The following is a 24,115-nucleotide window of genomic DNA, read 5'->3' as shown; positions in this document are numbered from 1 at the left end:
TGAACTCAGGACCTTGCGCTTGCCAGGCAGGCGCTTGTGCCGCTGAGCTATATCCCCAGCTGGACCCTATTTTCAATTGTTTATTCCATGAGGAATGCTGTACATTGTTATTTAGATCTCAGAATAACAGTTGATTATTTTTTCAGTGAAACTTTCTCCTTCGTTTTGACTGGTGAAGATGGAAGCCGGTGGTTTGGTTACTGTAAGAAGCTTTTGGTAAGTACCAGACTTGTGCTGCACACTGAGTTGGTCAAGAGACAATAAAGTCAAACTGAGAGGTTCAGAATCACTATTTCTAGATGAGTTTGCGGACTCTCAATGATCAGTACTTTAAAAAAGCTGTGTTACCGTTATATGGCAAAAGAAAGGTCGCAGTAGGTCATGGCGTGCTCCAGAATAGAAAGTAGGGATTTATTTTATTTGTTTGCAGTAGAGACACAGTGGCTGAGTATCAGTGCAAATACATTTCAAGAATGGAGTACAGTGAGCCACTCAAGGGAGTGCTGAGTTACCGGCTGTTTTAGGGTTTTCCTCTTGTGTAGGTGCAGCTGGAACAAATCGTACTATCACGTTTCGTGCTTTTCTCATCTTGCGGTGTTCACTGAGGATGAAGGCCTTAGATCCTGCTCTGACTAAGGGAGTCGGGTTCAGTTGATGTTCTTGTAGTCCCAGCTTCTTGATGCTGAGGCAGGAGCATTGCTAGAGCCCAGAAGTTCCAGACAAGCCAGGCTGACATAGTGACCCGTATCAGACAGAGGGAGACAATACTCAAAGAATAGTAATAGTCCAGATCACTAAAGACTTGTGCTACTTGACTGTTGTCTTACAGCCAGAAGGCAAAGGAAAGCGACTCCCTGAGGTGTACTGCATGGTTAGTCGCCTCGGCTGCTTCAATCTGTTTTCAAAGGTGAGCAAAGAATTTGAGTGAAAAATGAGATCTGTGAGAGGTAGTGTTTGTTTCTGAGCTCTGAGAAAATTTTTGTTGCTTATGATGTCTCTGGACAATAGACTAACATCCTACTTTAGATAGGTTCCCTCTTGGCAGATCGGAACCACAAGCTTGAAGGCCAAACTCAGCCATTGCCAGCTGCCATTGCTGCATCATTCTCATTTTGGTTTCCTAAAACTTCCAGTTTTGTCTTTGTCTTTTTTTTTTTTGAGACAGAGTCTTGCTATGCAGTTCAGGCTGGCCTTGAGCTCACTTTGTAGCTCAGGCTGGTCTCGATTTCACAAAGATCCTCCTGCCTCAGCCTCCCAAGTGCTGGGATTACAGGTGTGCACCACCATGCCCAGTTTATTTTGTCTTTTTGAGACAGAGTTTCACTATGTAGTACAGGCTGACCTTGAATTCACTTTGTAGCCCAGGCTGGCCTTATACTCACAGTGATCCTCCTACCTCAGCATTACCATGCCTGGCTAAAACGCCCAGTTTCAAGAGAATACAACCCAAAGCTTGTCTCATGTGTTTCCTAGATCCCAATAGCACATTGTCATTGTTAATTTTTTTTTTTTTTGAGATTGGGTTTGGCTGTGCAGTTCGGGCTGGCCTTGAACTCACTATGTAGTCCAGGCTGTCCTCAAACTCATTTCGATTCTCCTGCCTCAGTCTCTTGAGTGCATTGCAGGTATGCACCACCACACCCAGCTGAAATTTACCTGTTGTAAATCCAGTTGCTGTTACATTCAGTGTGTACACCAAATTTGGCAGGTCCTATAAAAGAATTTTTATGTTTTTTTTATTTTTGTTTTTTTTTATTTTTTGAGGCAGGGTCTCACTATTTAGCCCAGGCTGGCCTAGAACTCCTGAGTGCTGGGATTACAGATGTGTGTCAGCACTCCTGGCTGATTTTTATGTTTTTAAACCAAGTCCATAATAAAATAACATTTTCTGTGTGTGTAGATTCTGGATGAAGTAGAGAAGAGAAGAGAAATGTCTCCAGCCCTTGTTTACCCGTTCATGCGAAGTGTCATGGAAGCTCCTTTCCCAGCTCCTGGACGCACCATCACAGTCAAGAGCTACCTCCCTGGGGCTGGAGATGGGGTAACTTAGCTCATTTCAAAAATGTTTGAGAGCCGTCAAAAAGCAGCTCTTGTACTGTAGGCCAGTTTCCAGAAGCTGAAGAGCATAATTTCTTCCCCCCTTTCTATAAACGAGAAGTATTTTTTCCCAGAAAGTACTGAGTAAACGTCTGTAACAGTTGGACCGTGAACCAAGGCCTAAAAATTTCTTGCCCACACAGATTAGGCCCTCTCTGTACTAAACATTTTAGTGTGATAAATGACGATTATACACGCTTTCATCAGGTGGAATAAAGGGTACTGCTTGAAATTTACAGTACAGAAAATAAGCTACAGGGTCTTGGGATTAGTATAATCAGTTTTGTAGGTTCCCTGTGGCCTCACAGACTTTTTATAGTAGACCCTCTTTCTCAAATGTAACGAGTAAAAGAATAAGAGGATCTGTTAGTGTTCTTATTTGAGGTTGTTTTCCAACATCAGCTCCCCCTGAATCAGATTTTTACATTTCAGTCAATTGAACTGTGTCGACCAATAGATGCACGATTGGAACATGTGGATTTTGAATGCCTTTTTAAGTGCCTGAGTGTCTGCCATCTCATCCGGGTCTGTGCCTCTCTCCTTTTGGAGCGGAGGGTAATCTTTGTTGCCAACAGCTTAAGGTAAGAAAAAACTAAGTTAAATAGGGCTGGGAGTGTCACCAGGTGGTAGAGCACCCAGCATGCCCAAGGCCCTGGCACCACAAATAATACTATACAAAAAGAAATGAGTGAAATATATTACTTCATACTGGTGTTTTACTTGTTCTTACTATTTTAAAATTCATATGTATTTATAAAAATCTAGAATTAGTCTATAATTACCCAACGCTGTAGTGACATGAATAATTCCAAATGGTAACTGGTTATTTACATTAGGGTGTAATGATGACTTTTTTGCATTTAATAGGTTTTATTTATAAATGTATTTTTGCTTAAACCATTGTTAAAAATTGGTGCTCTCAGCCAGCTGCCGTAGTTGGTACCTGTACTCCCAGCTACTTGGGAGGCTGAGGCAGGATGGTTGCTTGAGCCCAGGAGTTCAAGGCCAGCCGGGGAAACATAAAAAGAAGTATGTCTAAAAAATGGTTACTGTTTTTTTTCTACATGCACACTAATTTCTAGTTTGATAAATTGTAGGGAATCTGGGTTGAAATTAAATCTTTTTAGTTAAATGAAGTTATAATTTTAAATAAAACATTAAAAACTAATGAGTATTCATGCAGTTGTAAATCTGTGAACATGAACCAGCACCGATATGTAATTCTTTACTTAAATATCCTAAACACCCTGGATGTGTTGCTCTGTATCTGACACCATTTACTTTCTCCCCTGGCTAGCACACTGTCACAGTGTGGCCATGCTGTGGTAGCCACCCTGTATCCATTCACCTGGCAGCACACCTACATCCCAGTCCTGCCAGCATCCATGATTGACATTGTGTGCTCACCTACTCCTTTTCTTATTGGAATCCTGTCATGCTCCTTACCACATCTCCGGGACCTCCCCATTGAAGAGGTAAGAGGCAATAGCTATGAAAAATAGTAAGAGCACTAGTAAAGGGCGGAATTATAATAATTAACATAATAACTATTAATATGTTATGCAGTTATAATCTTGGTATCTTTTTATTGAGGTGAAAAAAGTCTGTAGTACACATGAATCCCAAGTTGTCTTATTTACAGTAGTGGACAATGGACTCATTCTTGTGTTATTCTGAAAAGCAGGCTTTTAGGGGGCTTTTCTTAAAGTCAAACACAAAAATTATTCTGGGTTAATTTAAAGAATTATTTTAGAAAAACTGTTCCACCCAGGTGTGATGGTACATGCCTGTAATCCCAGCCACTTGGGAGGGTGAAGCATGAGGCAGGAGAGTCACACAAGTTCATGCCCAATCCGGGCCACTTAGCGAGATTTTATCTCAAGAAAAGAAAAGCTAGGGATGTAGCGTTGTGGTAGAGCCTCCATGAGTTCAATCACCAGCACCGAAGGGAGAGAGCAAGGGGAAAAGTGCAAGTGAAATGAGAGGAGAGAAAAAGAGAGAGGAAGGAAACCTGTTTCAAATATAACACAAAGCGGTAAGTGCCCTAAATAAAATCTCCAGCCTTGTGAATTACCAGAGTGAACATTTGTAGAACACAGCATGGAGTGGAGTGGAACATTACTGCAGTGGAGGCAGGTCCAGTGCTCTAGAGTTCCCCATCCTGCCCAATCTAATCTCTGGTCCCTTCCCCACGCCCCATCAGAGGTCATCCCTTGGTTGTCATGGTGTTTGTTTACTTGTTTTTCTTCGTAATTTTATCCTTTAGGCGTGCATCCCTGAATAATGTAATTCTGCTTTGCCTGGGTTTAAGCTTGATGCAAGTGGATTTGTGTAGTAAAGGTGGTGTTTCACTGGCTTCTTTTGATCAACATTATACGTATAAGATTCATCCATGTTGATGAGTTTAACAGTAGTCGGATCATTTTTTAAAAACTAACTTTATTGGTACATTTTAGGTGTACGTAATGATCACATTCATCGTAGGGAATTTGTACCTGTGTATGCTACGTCTTGGCATTTCTTTTTTCCCATCCCCCTCCCCTCCTTTCCACCCCTTTTCCCTTCCTTACTTACAGAAGCTTTGTTTTCATTTTTTCCTTCCGTGTCTTTTTTTTCCTTTTCTCTTCCTTTCTTTCTCCCTCTCCCTCTCTAGTTTCCCTTCCCATTTCAACATTTTCTTCCTGATTATGTATAGCATTCCATTACGTGACTGGACCACAGTTTTTTTATCCATTGTACAGCTGATGAACATTTGAATTGTTTTCAACTTGGGTTACTATGAATAGTCTTACTATAAATATCCTTGTTCATGATTTTTCATACAAACATTCATGCAGTTTTGTGTGTATATACTTGGAAATCGAACTGCTAGGTCATAGGGTAAACATACCTTCAGCTTCAGTGAGTACAGTCAAACTGTTCCAGAGGAGTTGTGCCAGTTTAAACTCCAACAGTGTATGAAAGTTCCTGTCATTCTGTGTCTTCACCAGCGCTCATACTTAGCCTTACCTGTTAAGTGTATAGTGCCACTCTAATTTGATCTGTGTTCTTGACTGCTGTTATGTTTTAATGGCCATTTGAGTATCATTGGTTATAAAATTCACTGTCTTCCTACTGGACTAGTTACCCTCTTGTTTATTGGTAAGATGTCTTTTATTTTTTGTCCTTTTTTTTTCCTTTTTGTGGTGCTAGAGATGGAATGTAGAGCTTCGCTTATGCTAAGTGAGAGCTCTACCACTGAGGCAAATGGAGAAATCTTCTTAATTCTGGTGTATATAGTTTTGTTTTGTTTTGATTTTGGTTTATGGAGACCAGGTCTTGCTACAGAGCTGAGCTTGGCTCATACTCATTCTCCTGCCTCAGCCTCTTGAGTGCTAGCATTGCAGGCTTGCACCACCATGCCCAACTTTTGTTTTTTGAGGCCTAGTCTTGCTGTGTATTGCAGGCGGGCGTTAAATTCACTGTGTATCCCGTGCTGACCTCAATCTTGTGACCCTTCTGCCTTAGCATCCCGAGAGCTGAAATTAGAGGGTGCCACCATGCCTTGCCCTTTTTATATTCTGGAAACCAGCTTCTTTGTCGAACATTTGCCCTTTCATCTTCCAAAATGTTTTTAATGTACAGAAGTTTTGTTCTTGTTTTGCATTACTGGGAATTTAATTCAGGGAGCACTGAGCTACAAACCTGACCCTTTTAAAGTTTTCATTTTGAAACAGGCTTCACTAAGTTGCCTAAACTATCCTTGAACTTAAGTTTCTACTACCTGTCCTTCCTGAGTAGCTGGGATTACAGAGATGTTCCACTGCATCCAGCTAAAGTTTTTATTTATTTATTTTTTTGGTACCTGAAATCAAACTCAGGACCTTGTGCTTGCCAGGCAAGCACTTGTGCCATTGAGCTGCATCCCTGACCTTTGATTTTAATATGGTTAAAATTGTCAATCTTCTTTCTCCTTTTCTTTTCTCTTCTTTTCTTTTTTCTTTTCTTCCTTCCTTTCCCTCTTTCTTTCTCTCTCTCTCTGTTTTTCTCTCTTTCTCTCTCTCTCTGTTTTTCTCTCTTTCTCTGTTTCTCTCTCTCTCTGTTTCTCTCTCAATGTTTCTCTCTCTCTCTCTCTCTCTCTCTCTCTCTCTCTCTTTCTTTCTTTCTTTCGTTTGAGACAGGATTTCACTATAAAATTCAGGCTGACCTTGAACTCACATTTAGCCCTGGCTGGCTTTGAACTATTGGTGATCCTCTTGCCTCAGCCTCCTGAGTGCTGGGATTATAGGCATGTGCCACCACGCCCGACAATCTTTTCATTTATTGCTAGTGTTGTTTAGGGGTTTTAATATTAACTTAATGAAGATATCCTCCTGCAATATCTCCTTTATTATTTTACCTCTAACTTTTGATTCTGAATCTACCTAGTACTTTTAAATGAGCCGCAACTTTGAGTTAATTGTGTTCGAAACTGTTCCTGTTGCCAGAAAGACTCAAAAACACCCATTGTGATCTGGCAGTGCCTGATGTGTCTGTCTGTGAATGTCTCTAGTTGAACCTGCCTGGTTCCTTTATTCCACAGGTGCTGATAGTTGATCTCTGTGCTGACAAGTTCCTACAGGAGGTGAGTGACAAAGGAAGTAATTACATAATGTTCGGGATTTATAGTTCTCTGTAGATACTTGAACAGAAAATATGTGAAAGTCCATAGAGAATGTGACTCAGGCAGGAATTTTAGTTCCTACCCATACTTGAATTGATACTGTGGCCAATCATACAAGATTGACCTGAAAAATTTGGCTTAGGTTTGTAGCTATCTATTGCAGAGAAGGAAGAGGAAACAATAACTGTCATGCTCAAAGTAAGTAATCCACCCTTCACCTCCAGGTGGGTTAGCATGAAAGCTTCTTGTTTAGTTAAATTTAAAAGCCATAAGCTCCTTCCCAGCCACCATGAAGTAAGCAGCTTTGCTCCACCGCGCCCTTCTGCCATGACGTTCTCGCTTTCAAGCCAGCTGCCCACGGACTGATACAGCGAGCCAAGTAAACCATTTATTCCTTAAAGTGATCTAGTTGAGCATGGTGGCTGGCCTGCAGTCCCAGCTCTCAGGAGGCTGAGGCAAGAGGATTGCTGCAAGTTCAAGGCCAGCCTGAGCGACATAGTGAGTTTAAGACCAGCCTACACTACATAGCAAGACCCTGTCTCCTGCTACAAAAAAAAAAAAAAAAACATTTATTGGACTGAGGGTATAACTTAGTGGTAGAGCACTTGGCTAGCATGCAAGAGACCCTGGGTTTAATCCCCAGTACCACCAAAAAAAGAGAGCAAGAAGAAAAAAAGACAAGCTTTCATACTGATTACTTCCAAATATATTCTTTTAGGCAGTCAGAATCTAAAGATTAATAAGACACAATCTGACCACTCTTACAGTGCTTGAATATCTTATAGGCCAAATAGATGGGGACTTACAAAGTTTTAGAAATGCTATACAGTAATAGAAATTTGAATAAGACAGGGTAGAGCAAAAAGGAAGCAATTATTTCTCCTGGGTATTGAAGTAAAAAGGAAAAGTTAGTAAATCCTTCTTAGGGCATCCTTGGATTATAAACTGTATATAGATTTGTAAGCACAGAAATACAATATGAAAAGAATAAGAAACCATAATTGGTGGCTTGTGCCTGTAATCCCAGCATGTGGAGGCTAAGGCAGGAGGAGTGTGAGTTGAAAACCAGCCTGGATTGCACAAGGAGTTTAGGCCAGCCTGGCCTACATAGCATGAGACTGTTAAAAAAAAAAGAAAGAAAGAAAAAGAAGAGCTGGGTGTGGTGGCACATATCTGTAATCCCAGCACTCTGGAGGCTGAGGCAGGAGGATCCGTGGGAGTTCTGGGCCGGCCTAGGCTACCTAGTGAGTTCAAGGGCCAGCCTGGACTACATAGCAAGACCCTATCACAAACAATCAGACAAACAGTAAAATGTAAAAAGAGGGGAGGGAGGAAGGGAAAGATAGAGGAAGAGAAAGAGAAAGAAAGTTTGTTTCTCAGGACATTGTCTTTTTTTCAAAATCAGCTTCCTCAATATGATTTGAAATGTTAGTTATTTGGGAATAATCTGGAAGATATAAAAAGACTTGTATATGAGAGGTGTCTAATAGAAAAGTGCCAGAAAATTTTATAAGGTATATTAGTTATTAAATTATAATTTATATATAAATATGAATATATAATTATATATTTATATGTAATCATGGATTTTACTCCCTGTGGGGACTTTCTCCCTAAGAGTTCACACAAAGTCTCATATTTTTCTTCAAGGTGTCTGATGAGAATGAAATTCTACCACCTAAACTTCAAGCTGCCTTGATGCAGATTTTAGAAGAAAGAAATGAAATCTTATCTCAGGAGCAGAATTTTTCACAAGGTATGAGACAAGTGGTCCAAGGATTTACGTTTAAGACAGTAGGTACTTATTTAATGCCTAGCACTCTGCTTAAAGATATATCACAGTAGTATTATATTTCTTGTATCTTGAAATCCTTATACAGGTTAAGGTTCCACTTTCCATGCTTTTTTGTTTTTTTTTTTGTCTTTTTGAGATGGGGTCTCGCTATGCAGTTCAGACTGGCCTGGAGCTCACTTTGTAGTACAGGCTGGTCTCGAACTCACAACAGTCCTCCTGCCTCAGCCTCCCAAGTGCTGGATTATAGGCGTGCACCACTGTGCCGTACTGATCTTCAGTACATGAGGGGGTCTGCCGTTGTGGGGCCTTTGCATTACATTTGCAGATGCTGTTCTCCAGATAGTCGCCTGACTCCTGTCCTTTCTTCTTGTAGACCCGTGGTCATGTGTCATTTCCTCACTGCGTTCCTCCTGAGTGTGCTGTTTAGAATGGCACCCGTTCTCCTAGCACATGCAGCTTCTCCTAGCTTCAGGTTTCCCACGGCTTGCATCACCTTCTGATGTGCTGGTGTGTACGTTCCATGAGAATAGTGTCTTCATTTCTTTCTTTGTCTCCTGCCTTTTAAATAGTATTTGCCAGCTACTTAATAAGTATTTGTTGAGTAAATGGGCCAATAATATTTATTGGGTGCATACTCTGTGGCAGGCATTATGCTAAACCTTTAGCATACATTTTATTTCATCTTTGTAATACCTTTTGAAGCGGGTAGTGTTATTTAATCTCCACAGGTGAGAAAACTAAGGCTGTTTACTGATGGGGAACAGTTTTAGATGAGTACTAAGACGTTTCATTTTGGCCACTAAGTCTGAGATACTAACTGGACATCCAATACTTTGCAGACATCCATCTAGAGATGTTAAGTAGGCATTTGTATATGTGCATTTCAGATTCAGAGGAAGGATTTGGGCTAACGATACACGATTAGAAATTGCTGTTTTTAAAGTTGTGGGACCAGATGAAATGACCTGATAGAATAGTACAGGAAGGAAGTAGCAAAGATTTAAGTATTGGGCTCTGGGTTGATTGGGGATGATATGCTTAGATTTCTGACATTGGGAGGTTGGGAAAAAAGGAAAGATTTACGAAAGGAGACTGAGAGAAGCAGCTATTGAAAAACTCAGAAAGGGTGGAGGAAAAGAACATAAAAACAGGAATATTGGGAAGAGACATAAAAAAAAAAAAGAAAAGAAAAAAATAGGGGTGCAATATTACAGAAGTGGAGAGCAGAAAATATTGCATGAAAGAGAGAGTGAACAACCATGCCCAACATGGCAAAAAGATCAAGTAAGATGAGGACTGAAAATTGATCAGTAAAATTTGATAATATAAAGGGTCCAGAGGCCCTGATAATAGTGCATTTGGTAGAATGGTAAGAAGAACATGAGATTGGAGAGGATTCAAGAGAGAATTGGAGAGCAGGCATAGTAGCACACACCTGTAATCCCAGTACCTGAGAGGCTGAGAACGAAGAATTAGCTTGAGTTCAAGGCCAGCCTGGGCCACACAGTAAGCTCAAGACCAGCCTGAACTATGTGGAAAGACCTGTATCCAAAAACCAAATAAAACCAAACCAATCTAGAGACAGTTTGAATACCATTCAGCTGATTATAAATGTTAAGTAGAAATACAGCCATTCTTAGCGAAGAGTAGCTAAAAGATCCTCGAAAATGAATAAACTGAAGTGTTTGTACTGTTACACATCAAGTTTTATGATAAAGTCGTAGGAATTAAGATAGTTCCGCTTTGGTGCAGGAATAAGTGGGGCAGCGGAGAGAATGGAGAATGCGCAGCGCCGGGGCCTTGACGGGTGTCTGTGTTGGCAGTGCGCATCCTTGGAGAAAGGGGGATGCGTGTAGTCAGTGATAGTGGGGCAGGCGGTCTTCCATTTGAAAAGAAATGAATATAGATCTACATATCACACTATACCTAAAATTAATTCTAGTGAATTTAATTGTTAAAATCAAAGCTTTAAGATTTTTTTAAAAAGAGAATAATATTCAATGTACTTAAAACAATGATAGCTCTTAAAAATACAGCACAAGAGCACAGGCTGTAAAGGAAAAGATTAGTTAATTTGACCATGTTACATCTTGCTTTGTTTTACACAGGGTCTCACTATACAGCCCAAACCAGCCTTAAACTCGTATGTAGGCTAGGCTAGCCTTTAATGCAAAAGCCTTCCAAGACTATGTTAAATCTTTAAAATTTCTTTTCATCAAGGGACACCATAGAAAAGAAATAAAAAGCAAACTATGAAGTAATAGAGGACTCTCTCAACAAATACAACTAACAAGGTCTTGCTACAATGTATTCCAGGGTGGCCTTGAACTCGCTGTGTACCGCAGGCTGACCTTGAATTCATGCTGATCTTCTTGCCCTAGCCTCCTGAGTCTGGGATTACAGGTGTGCAGCACCATGCCTGGCTAGAATTAGACTTTTGATACTACAAATTGTGACCTAAATGAAATCTTTCCTTCTTATTAAAAAAACCTACAAGTCAATAAAAAGACAAACAACCCCATAGAAACTGAGAGAAAGATATGAACAAATAGCATAGAAGGAGAAACGTAGGACTGGGGGTGCGGCTCTTTGGAAGACCACATGGTTCGCATGTGCAAATCCCTGGGCCCGACTCCCAGGCTAAAAGAGAAAAGAGGAAACATGAAAAGTGTAGCAACATGTGAAAAGATATAAAACCTCATGAAAATCATTAAAACCTCATAAAAATGCAATACCATTTTTATACCTACCATATTGGCAGAAATTTAAGTTTGTCAATCTCAAGGGGTGATGAAGATGTGTAAGTTCATCCTGTCACTTTGTAAAAACTGAGTTGGCATTCCCTACTGAAGTTAAAGGGAGACATGTTTTACAACCTAGCAACTCAGTTTTTAAATGTATACCCTAGAGAATCTATTGCATATGATCTCTAGGAAATAATAAGTACAATAATTTTCATAGTTGCATTTTCTGTGATAGCAAAAACTAAAAATAAATGTCCATCAATAGGAAACTGTAACATTGAAAATGAATATTAAAAACATTAAATGAAACAGTAAGTTGAATATGAAGTTTTACATAATATAAAAGACATAGGCGAACTAAACACTGTGTTTTAGGGTTGGATACGTGTGTAGTGAAACTACTCTTAAGCAGGAAAATACCAAATACGAAATTCCAAATGATGATCGCCGCCTATTGGACAGTAGGAGATTAACAGGGAGCTTCAGAGATTAGTAATGTTCTCTTTCTAAGCTGTGTTCATTTCACCCAAATATTCATACATGTAAAAGAATGTATAAACTACATACATTAAAATAAAAACAAACAGTGGAAAAGAAACTCACAGTGTTCCTTTTTTTCTTTTTTTTTCTTTTTGAAACTGAGTTTCACTATGCAGTTCAGGCTGGCCTTGAACTCACTTTGTAGCTCAGGCTGGTCTCGAACTTTCAGTGACCCTCCTGCCCCAGCCTCCCTAGTGCTGGGCTTATAGGCATGCGCCACCATGCCTGGTGACAATTTTTTAAAGGAAAGGAATTTAGAAGTAAGAAAATGGATACAACTCTTGTAAGAAACTGCTGCAGCAACTGGAAGGGGTGGAGAAATGAGGGAAGATGTCGGAGATAAGTGCAGTGGCGGGCTGTGCATTCTCACTGCAGAAGGAGTTGAGAGTCTGTTTGTTACGTATAACAGAAACCTAGGTTAGAAACAAGTTGTAATCAGTGAGAGACCTCAGAAGTGAGCCCCTCCTTGCAACATGGACGTGAATAGCCCAAGAGAGGTAGCGGGAGGGATCCCCTCTTATACACCTGTGTTTTGGTAGAACTCTGACTAAACTTAGGTCACTAATTCCCAGTCCAGGGCAGAGACCATGAAAAACAGCCAGAGACATGGTGAAGGGGAAAAAAGTACTATGTGGATATGGAAGAAAAGGGGAGTCTTGTGTTGAATCTGAAACTGAGATTTTAGCCTGGGACCTGGAAAGCAATATATTATAATATATGGTATAGGGTTAGGTGTTAGCAGTCACCTGACTTGGAGGCTCAGCATCTCCATGGACATCTAAGGGGGACCCTAAAAAATTCCTTTGGCCATTTGAAGCCTGTTTCCTTACCTATGAAAGAGGACTGCTGATACCTACCTCATAAGCTTATAAATTGTATTTATAAACTCACTGCATGTAATGCCTGATATATCTTAGTACCAAATAAATTCTTACTTTGTGGGATAATCACGGTGTAATGTGGGATGGAAAAATGACTAGGAAAACCGGGTATGTTAGCTTTCTGTCAGTTACTGTTGCAAAATACCTGAGATAAACCACAGGAAGAGAGGTTTATTTTGGCTTATGGTTTCAGAGGTATCTGTCCATGGTTAGCTTGCTCCATTGTTTCATAGCCTGTGGTGAGGTAGTACCTTGTGGCAGAAGGTTGTGGTAAAGCAAAGCTTACCTCATGGTGGCCCAGAAGTAGACAGAGGCAGAGAGAGGGAGGGAAGGAAGGAAGGGGGTAATGGGGGAGGGCAAGGGGAGAGAGGGAGAGAGAGGAAAGCGGTGAAGAGGGGGAAGGAGGGAGGGGAAGAGAGAGCAAACAAGAGTGAGCACCACAGAAAAAGGAGCAGGGGCAAGGTAGAGTCCTCAAGGACATGCCACCGTTACCTACTGCATTCCGCCAGGTCCTGCCTTCTAAATCTCCATCGCTTCCCAGCGGTGCCACCACACTGTGAACCTATCAGTGGATTAGCCCGAGGGTACTTGGTCTGCGATCTAACCTCCTTCCAAAGCCCTGCCTCAGACTTCGCTGTGTTAGGGACACCCTTTAATGCGTGAGCCTTTGGAGGGCACTCCAGATTCAAACCTTAACAGTAGAGAAGTATAACGGATTTAAATTGTTCTGTAAAGGACTTTATTGGGACAATGAAAAAGGGGATTTGATTTTAGATGTGGTTTTTTTTAGATGTGTTTTATTTGATTCACCATAGTCCAAAAAGAACCTGATATGGTGACTTTTAGACATGAAATTTATGTGCAAAAGAGCCAGCCAAATCATGATCAGTCATATATATCCTAAAAATGTAGAAGGCTGAATATCAGAGCTGGACATCGAAGATTGGTGTTCACCAGCATAACTGCTCTGTCTCGGGTCGGTTAGGTCTTCATGGGAGAGAATGCTGAAGAGAAGTAGTGTGAAGACCATGCTCAAGAACAGGAAGAGGCAAGATAAAAACAAATGCTTGGTCATAAGTGAAGGCAGGATGGGAATGAGGAAATCAGAACGTAAAGTGGATGGAGATGAGAAAAATGAGGTGTTAGGCACAAGTGCAGCATGGAGTAGAGAAGGATAAAAATCGAAAAGCAAATTAAATTTGGTAAGTTCTCAGGAGAGGCCTTGGCAAGAGCAGATCCAGAGAAATCACAGCTATCTAAACGGGGGTTTAAGGTCTGATAGAGCATGTGTGGGAAGAAAATAAAGGCCAGGATATTAAGCTTTTTTTTTTTTTTTTTGCTGGTCAGGAATCACGTAGAAAAACAAAGAATGAGCATCCCCGAATTTATTTTCAGTCCTTTAATCTGTTGACTTTATAGCTCTGACTTCCGTAACTAGAGCCAGTGTTTTCAGATATGCAAAACTTAAAGAATTTTTCTCTTTTATTTTTTTCTTTCATTTTGCAACAGATGTTACGCTCAATTCTCTGGTGTCTGAAGCCTTTGTGCGGTTCTTTGTGGAGCTGGTGGGACATTATTCTTTGAATATGACTGTCACCGAGCGTGGGGAGCGTGTATTCCAAAGGGAGCCGTTTCGTAAGTCCCACACTTCCCGAAGTGTGCGCCACTTCCTCGATCTCTTCATGGAGACTCAGATGTTTGCAGGATTCATCCAGGACCGAGAGCTTCGGAAGAGTGGGGTTAAAGGTCGGTTTCTGTGATAGAGTTCTTCCTCTTTATTCAAGGAGTGCTTGAAAGGTTTGAATATAATATGAACAATAAAAAAAAAAACACTGTGAATCTATAAGGGCTCAAAATCTAAATTGTTTATTGTGGGAATTATTTACTTTGCAATAATGTTTTAGCCATAGAAATAGCACACTGCTAATGAGAACAGAATTTTATTTAATTAAGCTCCAGTCTGTGTATGCAGCAGTTTCACCAACACGAGTTTTCTTCCTAGGTTTGTTTGAGGTTCGGGCTCTCCAGTATTTGGAAACAATTCCTGAGTCTGAGCCTAGTGGGGTGAACAGAATTTTGCGGAGTCTTGGTGAGTTGCTTTGTTCTCCTATTGGTTAAATGTGGCTAAAAAAAGCTTTTCAGTAATCAAGCTTCATCTCAAAGGTTTTTTTTTTAATTTTAAAGAGTAAAAGAAGGACAACATGGCAATAGGGAGATTCACCGAATTACAGACAAAGTGGTAGGACATTATCAGTGGTTATTCTTTTACATATTGTTATCTTCAAGATAGTTTCTCAGGAAAACAAATAGACAAATAATAGTGAGTTACAGACAAAAATGGCAGCAAATTATCAATGGTTGTTATACTATAGCCTCGATTCTCCAAAGTGGGCTCTAGGGAAAACAAATACGAGCTATACTTGAGTGATCAATCAAATAATCATGGACTGTTCTCAATGGTTGTTGTTGAAAACACATAGTAACAAACATACATCCATGTACGAAATAGCATAGGGACAATACAAACATTACAGAGTTATGGACAGATTGGTAGGAAATCAGCAATGGCTGCTGCAATACATGTTGGCATCCTCAAAGTGGTTTCTCAGGAAAACAAAGATATGCAAGAAAGATCCAACAGGTAGTTACAGCCCAAGGGCTGCAAAAAATAGTAGATTACCTCCTCATCAGTGACTCCCTCAAAGGTTTTGTAGTCAGACAGCACTGTCACCTCTAGTAGGCTGGCCAGTAATCATGACCCTAATTCCAACAGGTTTTGGAGGAAAAAGCCCTCAAGAGATTAGGATTCCTCATCAGCATGTTCTTAGTACTTCCCTTACATGAAGATCTCTGAACTATCCCTTTATTATATATTTCCATATCATGATTATTAATCTTTTTCAGGTTATAGCCCTTGGAGAAGCTCATAAAAACCCTCTTCCCAGAAAAATACACTTATAACACACGAATATTGTGTGTATTTTTAGGTTATTTGTGGAACTCCCCCCCCCCAGCCTATCTATGAACTCCAGATTAAACACAGCTAGTTTTTAGGGACTCTAAGACAAAAGAAGACATCTTGCAAGTCTTTAATTTTACAATTCTTTATGACCTTTCAGTTAGGGTTATTCAGTCTGATAGCAGGGAACAGTAGCATGGCTAGTACAAAATAACAAAGAACCCATATTCTATAGTATGTATACTAATCTTTAAAATAGATGCCCCTAATTTAGTGGTATCTTTAATGAGCTGAGAAAACATTGACAAATTATGCTTTTGGCTGTTATTTCATCTTTATACCTCCGGTTTAGATTAGATCAGTGGTTCTTAGCTCTAATAGCAAGCTACTGGACCTTTAATATTTTTCTTCATGGATGGCTATAGTGGCTTTCCTCACAATAGCTGTCTTAGTTACTTTTCTAGGTTTATTCAGCTCACAATTTGTAAAGGTTTCAGTCCACAATGGCTGGCTCCAAGGCAGGGTGGCTTGGGAGAAGGGCATTCCTGAGGAGAAAACCGTTCGTGGCATCAGAAGACAGCAAAAGCAAGCCGGGGAAGGGGGAGACCAGCCTCTTTCTGTCCCTTATATTGTATCCAGTCTCCTGGGATTAGGGCTGTGCCAATTCAGTCAGTGGACTGTTCCAGCAGTCACCCACCCTTAATCCTAGCATTGTACCACAAATCAGTCACAAACTAGACTCAGCCACCTTCTGGAAAAGCCCTGTCTAACACTGCATAAGACTTTGGGGTGACCATAACAGTAGTCCACCTTTTGTCCTCTAGGGTGTTCTTTTATCTTGCTTTTTGCCTCTTTTACTCTGCCCAAGCTTGCTCTACAGAGCCAGTTTCTCCCTCTTTTTTTTTTTTTTTTTTTTTTTTTGAGGTAAGGTTTTGCTATATAGTTCAGACTGGCCTTGAACTCACTTTGAGCCTCCTGCCTGAGCCTCCCAAGTGCTGGGATTATAGGTGTGCACCACTATACCCAGCTGTCCCTCACAATCTTCTACTTTTTCAAATAAACTTCATTGCCATCCAAAAAGAAAAAAATTCCCTTGCATTCCAGAAAATCTCTGGGAAGTAAATCAGGTAATTTTATTTTTTTTTTATTTTATTTTTTTTTTTATTTGGTTTTTCTCCGGCACCGGGAACCGAACTCACGACCTTGCGCTTGCCAGGCAGGCGCTTTGCCGCTGAGCTAAATCCCCAGCCCCAAGGTAATTTTAATATACAGTCAGGGTTGAAAACCACTGGATTAGATTATGTCTGGCTTCCTGTTTGCCTCTCCAATTAAGACACTTGGGTTTTTTGGTGACTGAACACATTCGCTGATTGTTTGATATGTCACCTTTTCATTATTGTAAGAAATGCTCAAGGTAATCAACTTAAAAAGAGAAAAAAAAGCTGGGAATGGTGGCACACACTTGCAATCGTAGCACCTTCAGAGGCTGAGGCAAGAGTTTTATAAGTTAGAGCCCAGCCTGGGCAAATTACCAAGACTTTGTCACAAAAATGGACTGGGGATGTAGTTCAGTGCAAAGGCCCTGTACTCAACCCCCAGGAGCATTAAAAAAAAAAAGAGGGACAGTTTCTTTTGGCTCATAATTGTAGAGATTTTGTTCCATGGTCCTTTGGCCCTCACTGCTTTTGGCCTCTGGCAAGGCAGTACCTCATGATAGGACAGTGTGGCAGAGAAAGCCGCTCACCTTATGACAGCTCAGAAGCAAAGAGAGCAGGAAGGTGGCAGGATCCCAGTATTCCTGGCAAGGACACAGCCCATCAACATAGCCAGACTTCCTCCCAGTAGGCTCCACCTCTTACAGGTTCCAAACTGCCCAGCAGTGCCAGGCTGGAGACCAGCCCCCTGACACATGGGCCTTTGGGGGATTGGAGAGGGCAGCTTAACTCCTGGGCTGTTCTGAATGACTTGCCTGTTAATGCATGGCCTCAAAAAATACACAGTTAACAAAAATAATTGGAGAGTTCACTCTACCTCTTTCTCCTTTTAGGAAGTAAGATGAAATTTCTGCAGAAGAAATGAATCTTTGTCTCCATCTTAAATAGAATGAAAAGTGCCAGAGAAAATGTTTCTCCAAGGGTCAGGATGCCTTTGAAGTACTCCACGAAATCCTTGGAATTGTGAAAGGTGAAGGAGCAGTCAGGTTCTCGGAGGAAGACCTGCTGCTGCTGCTGCTGCTGCTGCTGCTGCTGCTGCTGCTGCTGCAGTCCCTGGAGAATTGTTGGGCTGGAACTGATGCTCTCTACGCTTCCAATTTTTTTTTTTTATACCGGCCTTTTCTGTTTGATTCTGGGGCTTATTCTTTGTATGCTTAGTCTGTGAAGGCCATTGTCTTTACAAGGGGAAAGCTGTTATTAAATATTTTTTAAAATAAAAAGCTTAAAGATGAGTCTGATGAAAGAAAGGCAGGGGTTGGGGTGCTAGAGAGGCACGATTGAAACGGCAGCGACTAGCCTTACACACACAGCTCTCCTCCCGGAAACATCACGGCAGCCGTAAGGCCGGGGGCTAACAGCGGGGCGCTGTGCCACCACCGGTAGTTCCAGCTACTTGGGAGGCTGAGCCAGAGGGATCATGAAGTTTGAGTGCAGCCTGGGCAACAGAGTGAGACCTTGTCTCAAAGTAAAATAAAAATGTTGGTAAAACCATGAGTTGTTTGAACTTACAAACTGAGACATAGTCATCATTTGTCTCTCTTTTTGTCTAATGTCCTGTCAAAGGGAATCTCTTGTATGTGGAAGACCTTGTTACTGGATATTTATAAAAGTGGAGATGTTGAGGCTCCTCCTCCACAATGTACGGCACTTGAGTAGCTTGTCCCTCACATGTCAACATTACAGTTTGCATATAATGGTTACAACAAAAATATCCTTTCAGCCAGGTGTGGTGGTGTATGCCGGTAATCCCAGGACTGGGGAGGCTGAGGCAGGAGGATTATCATGAATTTTGAGGCCCGCGTGAACTACATGGTGAGACCCTGTCTCAAAAAAAAAATCCTTTCAAGGACATGGGAACTACTACTTGTGTGTGTCCACCATTTGGCATGCATTGTAGTGTATGTATGTCAGTCATCTTATTCAGGCCTTAAGTCAACCCAGATATTTGTCTCTGCCTTACTGAAGAAGAAACTGTGATCAAAGAGACTAAGTGACTTATCCAGTTATACAATTCAGATAGAAGTAAAGACTTTTATTTTATGAACACAAAAACTTGGTTAGTCTTAGAGGTGAAAATATGAACTCTGTAGGATTGTAGCTATTTTAAAGTTTTTTTTTTATTAAGTGTACCAGAGCCACCTCAGCTCTGAGGATAAAGGACTTTATAAGTATTTAAATGAGGCTTTCTTTTTTCCCCCTTTGCTTTTAGTGGGATGGGAATAGAATCCAGGGATTTGCAAATGCCAGGGAAGCGCTTTATCACTGTTATACTTCCAGCATGAGACTTTTTTTTTTTTTTTTTTTTTTTTTTTGGTATAGTACTAAGGAATGAACCCAGGGCCTTTACGCTGAGCTACATCCCCACCACTTTTTAATTTTGAGGCCAGATCTCATTAAATTGCCTAGCCAGGGCTCCAACTTTCAATCCTCTACCTTTAGCCGCCCAGAGTGCTAGGATTGCAGGTGTGCACCGCTACCGTGCCGACCTACTGTGAGATTCCCTTAAAATTGTTGGAGTTTTGCTCTAATTTAATTTGACTCAGAATATGAATATTTCCTGAGCATATACTACTTAATCATCTAGATCTTTAATATCTACAGAAGCAGTAGTGATTGGTTTTTATTTTTGTCTTTTTGAGACAGTGTTTCTCTATGCAGTTCAGGCTGGCCTTGAACTCACTCTGTAGCTCAGGCTGGTCTCAAACTTGAAGCAATTCTCCTGCCTCAGCCTTCTGAGTGCTGAGATTACAGGTGTGCACCACCACGCCCATCAGCAGTAGTGACTGCAAAGAGGAGGCTGTCAGTGATGCAGTATTTGTTGATAAATGTTATAGCAAATATCAGCTGTTCAACTGTTGTTCATGGTTTTAACTGGCATAGAATATATTCATTCAAATTTATAAAACCTTGTAAGTGGCCTTGTGACAGAATTTACTGACTTGTATATGATTGTCAAAATAAGCCAGTCAGGTGTGCTTAAATGAATCTAAAGCAGACACCATGTAAAACTGGTGCTGTGTAATACAGTTCCTGCAGATGTGAGTCCAGGGACTGGGCCTGTCTTTTTAAATGTTGATTAAGCAGCTTACACCAGAGGGGCACCTATCAAACATCTCCCCATTTGGTCTCTTACACTCCAGCCTTGAAGGAACAGTTAGAGATGAGACTTTATAAAATGGTGTAGGAGGGTTTCCTGGGGGAGATCCTGCCTGTCCCTCTGCAGGGAGACTTTGCTTCAGGGCTGAGTGTTATGTTCTCCCGCAGTCTGAAGCTGCTTCCTTTCTTTATGTCTGTTGCGTTTCGATTTTTGTAAAGTATTGTGAACTCCGGACATGTTTGTAAAAGAACTGCGTGAGAATTGTATAAAATGTTTACAGATCTTTTAATGAAGACATAAAAATCTCATATATCTCTTGGAGAATTTGAAATAAATTGCTTGAAATGTAAAGATCTTTTATATCACTTAAATGTACAGATAGGTGGCACATTTACCTAATGGCAAATTAGAAAGAGAATCTGACTCCATCTTAACAGGTTTAGTAACTGTGGCCAGCATTTCCAGGCTTTCAGCACAAAGGCTAGCTAGACTGCACACGGGGCAGAATACCTGTTACGATCGTTTTTTCTTTACATGTTTAGTTAGAGGGAGGCTGCTTAGTCTGGGAGCCAGTAGAAAAGTGTACTGCAGTAGCGCGAGTGGTTGGGAGGCAGGAAGAGAGCTAGTACTACCACTGAGTCCTGAAGCAAAGCCACTGGGTTGGTTTTCTAGTCTCCAAAGGCAAAATGGCAGAGCTTTTAAAAGCGAGGTGAGGTGCGGGCAGTTATCAATCTCGCATTGCAGGGAGATTTCGATTTTTTTTTTTTTGGTTAGGAAGCCTTAAAGCTTCGCAATTCTAATAGAACTTTAAATCACCCAGGAGAAAAACTTTCAGGGCACCAAGTGAGAATAGTAGGGATACAGCAAGAAAGTGCAAGAGCGAAACCCGGCACTAAAAGAGGGAGGAGGGAGGCGCTGGTGGAGGAAGTAGTGGGTTAACGAGTAAATCAAGGTTGGAAACCACTTTTGTTTAGTTTTTTTATGGTTTTTTTTTTGTTGTGTTTTGAGACAGTGTCTCCCAGTTCAGGCTCACTTTCAACTCACGATGTAGCCCAGGCTGACCTCGAACTCAAGCGATCCTCCTGCCTCAGCCTCCTGAGTGCTGGGATTAAAGGCTTGCGTCACCATGCCCAGCAGAAGCCAGTTTTTTTTCTTCCTAACATATCTTGGTCTTTTTGGTTTTTGTTTGTTGTTTTTTTTTGGGGGGGGGTTCATTGTTGTCTTTGAGACGGGAGTCTCACTATGTAGTCAAGGCTGGCTTCGAACTCGCGGCAGTCCTCCAGGCTCAGCCTCCCGCGTGCTGGCATTACAGGCGTGCACCACCACGCCCAGCTCTTCCGGACAACTCTTATAACCAGTTTCTTCCACAAGCTTTACAGGGCTCTCCTTCCAGGAGGAGACGAAAAATTCCAGTTCCACTCGATTGCTGCCATCCGCAGGCCACAGAAAAAAAAAAGGGACTGGCCGAAGAAGGGAAGTTGGGGTCTTTGGGGGGGCCTCCGGGAAGTCAGGACTAGACGTCACGTCCGCCCAACAAAACCGGGCGGTTTCTAGCTACCGAGCTAGCGCGCCTACGGATTTAGCAACTGAGCATGCGCCAAAGTCGCCACGCAGGCGACGTGATTACATCACCGTCGCGCGCAGACGTAATTAAACAGGGCTGACCGTGTTGTGGTTAGGGGAGCGTCGGTTCTTCGTGATGGCGGGCACGGGTTTGGTGGCCGGAGAGGTAGTGGTGGATGCGCTGCCGTATTTTGATCAAGGCTATGAAGCGCCAGGCGTGCGCGAAGCGGTGAGTGCGGGGTGTCGGGGTACGTGCGGGGTGAGTGCGGGCTTTGCATGCTCTACCGCTCCCCTGTTCTCGTTCTTAGGCTGCGGCGCTGGTAGAGGAGGAGACGCGCAGATACCGACCCACGAAGAATTACCTGAGCTACCTGACAGCCCCGGATTATTCCGCTTTTGAGGTAAGTGATGCTTTGAGCCCAGCGTGCGAAGGAGAGTTCTTGTGAACCTTTATTTTGGATGGAGGGCTTTAGCTACGTGGAAGTCTTCTAAATAGTTCCCAGCTTAGCTATTACTTGCTTATTAGCTTCTAGTTACGCGTCTCTTTTTGTTTTTTTTGAACCGGAAATCGAACTCAGGACCTGCAGGCGCAGTGCCGCTGAGCTACATCTCTGGCCCCAGTTGCACGTCTTACAGGTGTTCATGTATTGACAACAGCCAGATAGACCTTCTTCAGAGTTCTGGAGCTCCGCAGATGGACTCATTACAGAGCTCGCAAACTCTTAGTGCAGAGTTTTATGTACCTTTTGTAAGAGAGAATTCATGTGTAAATTCTGAGAGAAACCATCTTCTAAGGACACCCTACAGCAGGAGACCTGAGTTTTTCAATATATATACAAGCGTAATTGTTGATGTCTTTAGAACCGCTAGAGGGAGGCCTTTTATCAAAGCCTAGATACTCACCAAATGGATTGGAAAGACTGAACAAAGCGGTATCTAAGTATGTACCACCTAGAAGTCCAGCCAAGATACTAGTTAGGATCAAAACAGCCAAATGAAATGTAAAGTATCATCTCTAAATTATTTTATTCAGTGACAGAGGCTCTCCCATGTTCCTTTTCTCCTCATTGTTTGCAAAGAGCAAAGTGAAAATAGAAGCCAGGACCAAAAAGAAGTATTGAGGGGCGAGGGATTTAGCTCAGCGGCACAGCGCCTGCCTGGCAAGCGCAAGGTCGTGAGTTTGATTCCCAGTACCGGAAAAAAAAACAACAAAAACAAAAAGAACTATTGGTTTAGGTTCATAGACTGAAAGCAAATTACTTTATGCCTTAAGACCTCTCCTCTTTTCCTGCCGTTGTCAGAAAGTATTTAGGTTCATGGTATCGTACACTGGCTTCCTCTGACAATCAGCTTGTGAGTAAGGCAGGACCAAACCCTAGGTTCAGTCCCCAGCACCACCACTAAAAAAAAAGTTACAAGCCTGCCCAGGCTCCCGCTCAGACCTGTAACTGGGAGTGAGAGGAGTAGACTGGGCTAGGATCAGAATTGGTTTCAGAGCTCCCCAACTGATTGCAGTGTGCTGCTGAGATTGAAAAGGATTTAGGATTGATCCTTTCCTCTTACACCAAATTTCTTGCCCCAGGCTATGTATCGAATTGAAGTGGATGTTTCTTCAGACTGTAAAGAGCACTTAAATCTAAGAAGAATTGCTGTATATTTCAACAGTATAGCTCAGTGGTAGAGCATGCTCCTAGCATGTTCAGTGCTCCGGGCTCAATCCTGAGCACAGAAAAAAAAAGAAGCTGGCTGTGGTGGTGCATGCTGTATTCCCAGCACTCTAGGGGGTTGAGGTGGGAGGGTTGAAGGTTCAAGCCCAGCCTGGGCAAGTTAGCAGGACCTTCTCAAAATAAAAAGGGTTGAGCGCGTATTCAGTTCAAAGACCCTGAGTTCAAACCCCAGTACTAAGGAAGGGAGGGAGGAAAGGAGAGAGGGAGGAAGGATGGAAGTGAATTGGGTGAAGAGAAATGATCCCTTACAGTAGTATAAAGTATAACTTGTTTTCTTTAACTGATTATTAATTTCAATGTGTTGATAAGATCTTGGAAATAATTCTCTAATTTATACATCAGACCGACATAATGAGAAATGAATTTGAAAGATTGGCTGCTCGACAACCGATTGAATTGCTCAGTATGAAACGGTAAGAATATTAATTTCATTCATACTAACTCATTAATAACCTGAGATTTATGGAGAGTATACTTGCTAACTGTACCAGCAATGTGAGGAGAAAATAGAGTCTCAATGCGTATAGTTGCATTTTCTTCTCTAAAAGGGTTATGGGTGTTTGACACAAATGAGAAGTTTTTTGTGTCCACTTTTCCCCTTATTAACTACTTTTCAGTAACATTTTTTTAAAGACATGGTGACAGGTACAGGAACCACTTTAACAGGGTTGTGCAGCTGGAGAAAGAAATTGGACTCACCTTCCAGGAACATCATTCAGTAACTAATGTGACAATCTTTTATTTGAATATAATGTAGTTTATCTAACTCACATCAATTTTTTTGTTACTGTATGTAATGGTGCCAAATCTGGTTTATAAATTCTTTCTTAAGATAAATAGGTTTCTTTTTTTTTTT

General features: G+C 41.5%; 2 protein-coding genes across 5 annotated transcripts in view; both read left to right on the top strand.

Annotated features, from left to right (window-relative positions):
• The window catches only part of Dennd2c (DENN/MADD domain containing 2C), a 100,488-nt gene extending 81,059 nt beyond the window's left edge, over positions 1 to 19,429 (top strand). For all 3 annotated transcript variants that reach the window (XM_013516546.1, XM_005389001.2, XM_005389002.2), the window contains exons 10-19: positions 147 to 216; positions 830 to 907; positions 1,901 to 2,041; positions 2,530 to 2,678; positions 3,395 to 3,572; positions 6,659 to 6,700; positions 8,390 to 8,495; positions 14,209 to 14,445; positions 14,702 to 14,788; positions 17,706 to 19,429. In XM_013516546.1, the coding sequence (XP_013372000.1) occupies positions 147 to 216; positions 830 to 907; positions 1,901 to 2,041; positions 2,530 to 2,678; positions 3,395 to 3,572; positions 6,659 to 6,700; positions 8,390 to 8,495; positions 14,209 to 14,445; positions 14,702 to 14,788; positions 17,706 to 17,737 (1,120 nt within the window). In that variant the 3' untranslated portion in view covers positions 17,738 to 19,429. The remainder of the gene's footprint in view (positions 1 to 146; positions 217 to 829; positions 908 to 1,900; positions 2,042 to 2,529; positions 2,679 to 3,394; positions 3,573 to 6,658; positions 6,701 to 8,389; positions 8,496 to 14,208; positions 14,446 to 14,701; positions 14,789 to 17,705) is intronic.
• A 2,160-nt stretch (positions 19,430 to 21,589) lies between these two features.
• Bcas2 (breast carcinoma amplified sequence 2) overlaps positions 21,590 to 24,115 on the top strand; it is a 26,829-nt gene continuing 24,303 nt past the window's right edge. Inside the window, exons 1-3 of one of the 2 annotated variants that reach the window (XM_013516556.1) lie at positions 21,590 to 21,761; positions 21,841 to 21,933; positions 23,602 to 23,672. In XM_013516556.1, the coding sequence (XP_013372010.1) occupies positions 21,669 to 21,761; positions 21,841 to 21,933; positions 23,602 to 23,672 (257 nt within the window). In that variant the 5' untranslated portion in view covers positions 21,590 to 21,668. The remainder of the gene's footprint in view (positions 21,762 to 21,840; positions 21,934 to 23,601; positions 23,673 to 24,115) is intronic. The other variant, XM_005389000.2, reaches the window with a different exon arrangement.

This window comes from Chinchilla lanigera, unplaced genomic scaffold, assembly GCF_000276665.1.
Source record: "Chinchilla lanigera isolate Chin_1 unplaced genomic scaffold, ChiLan1.0 scaffold00034, whole genome shotgun sequence".
NCBI classification, from domain to species: Eukaryota; Metazoa; Chordata; class Mammalia; order Rodentia; family Chinchillidae; genus Chinchilla; species Chinchilla lanigera.
The sequence above is the reverse complement of the archived record's forward strand: the minus strand, read 5'-3'. Positions and strand labels throughout refer to the sequence as shown.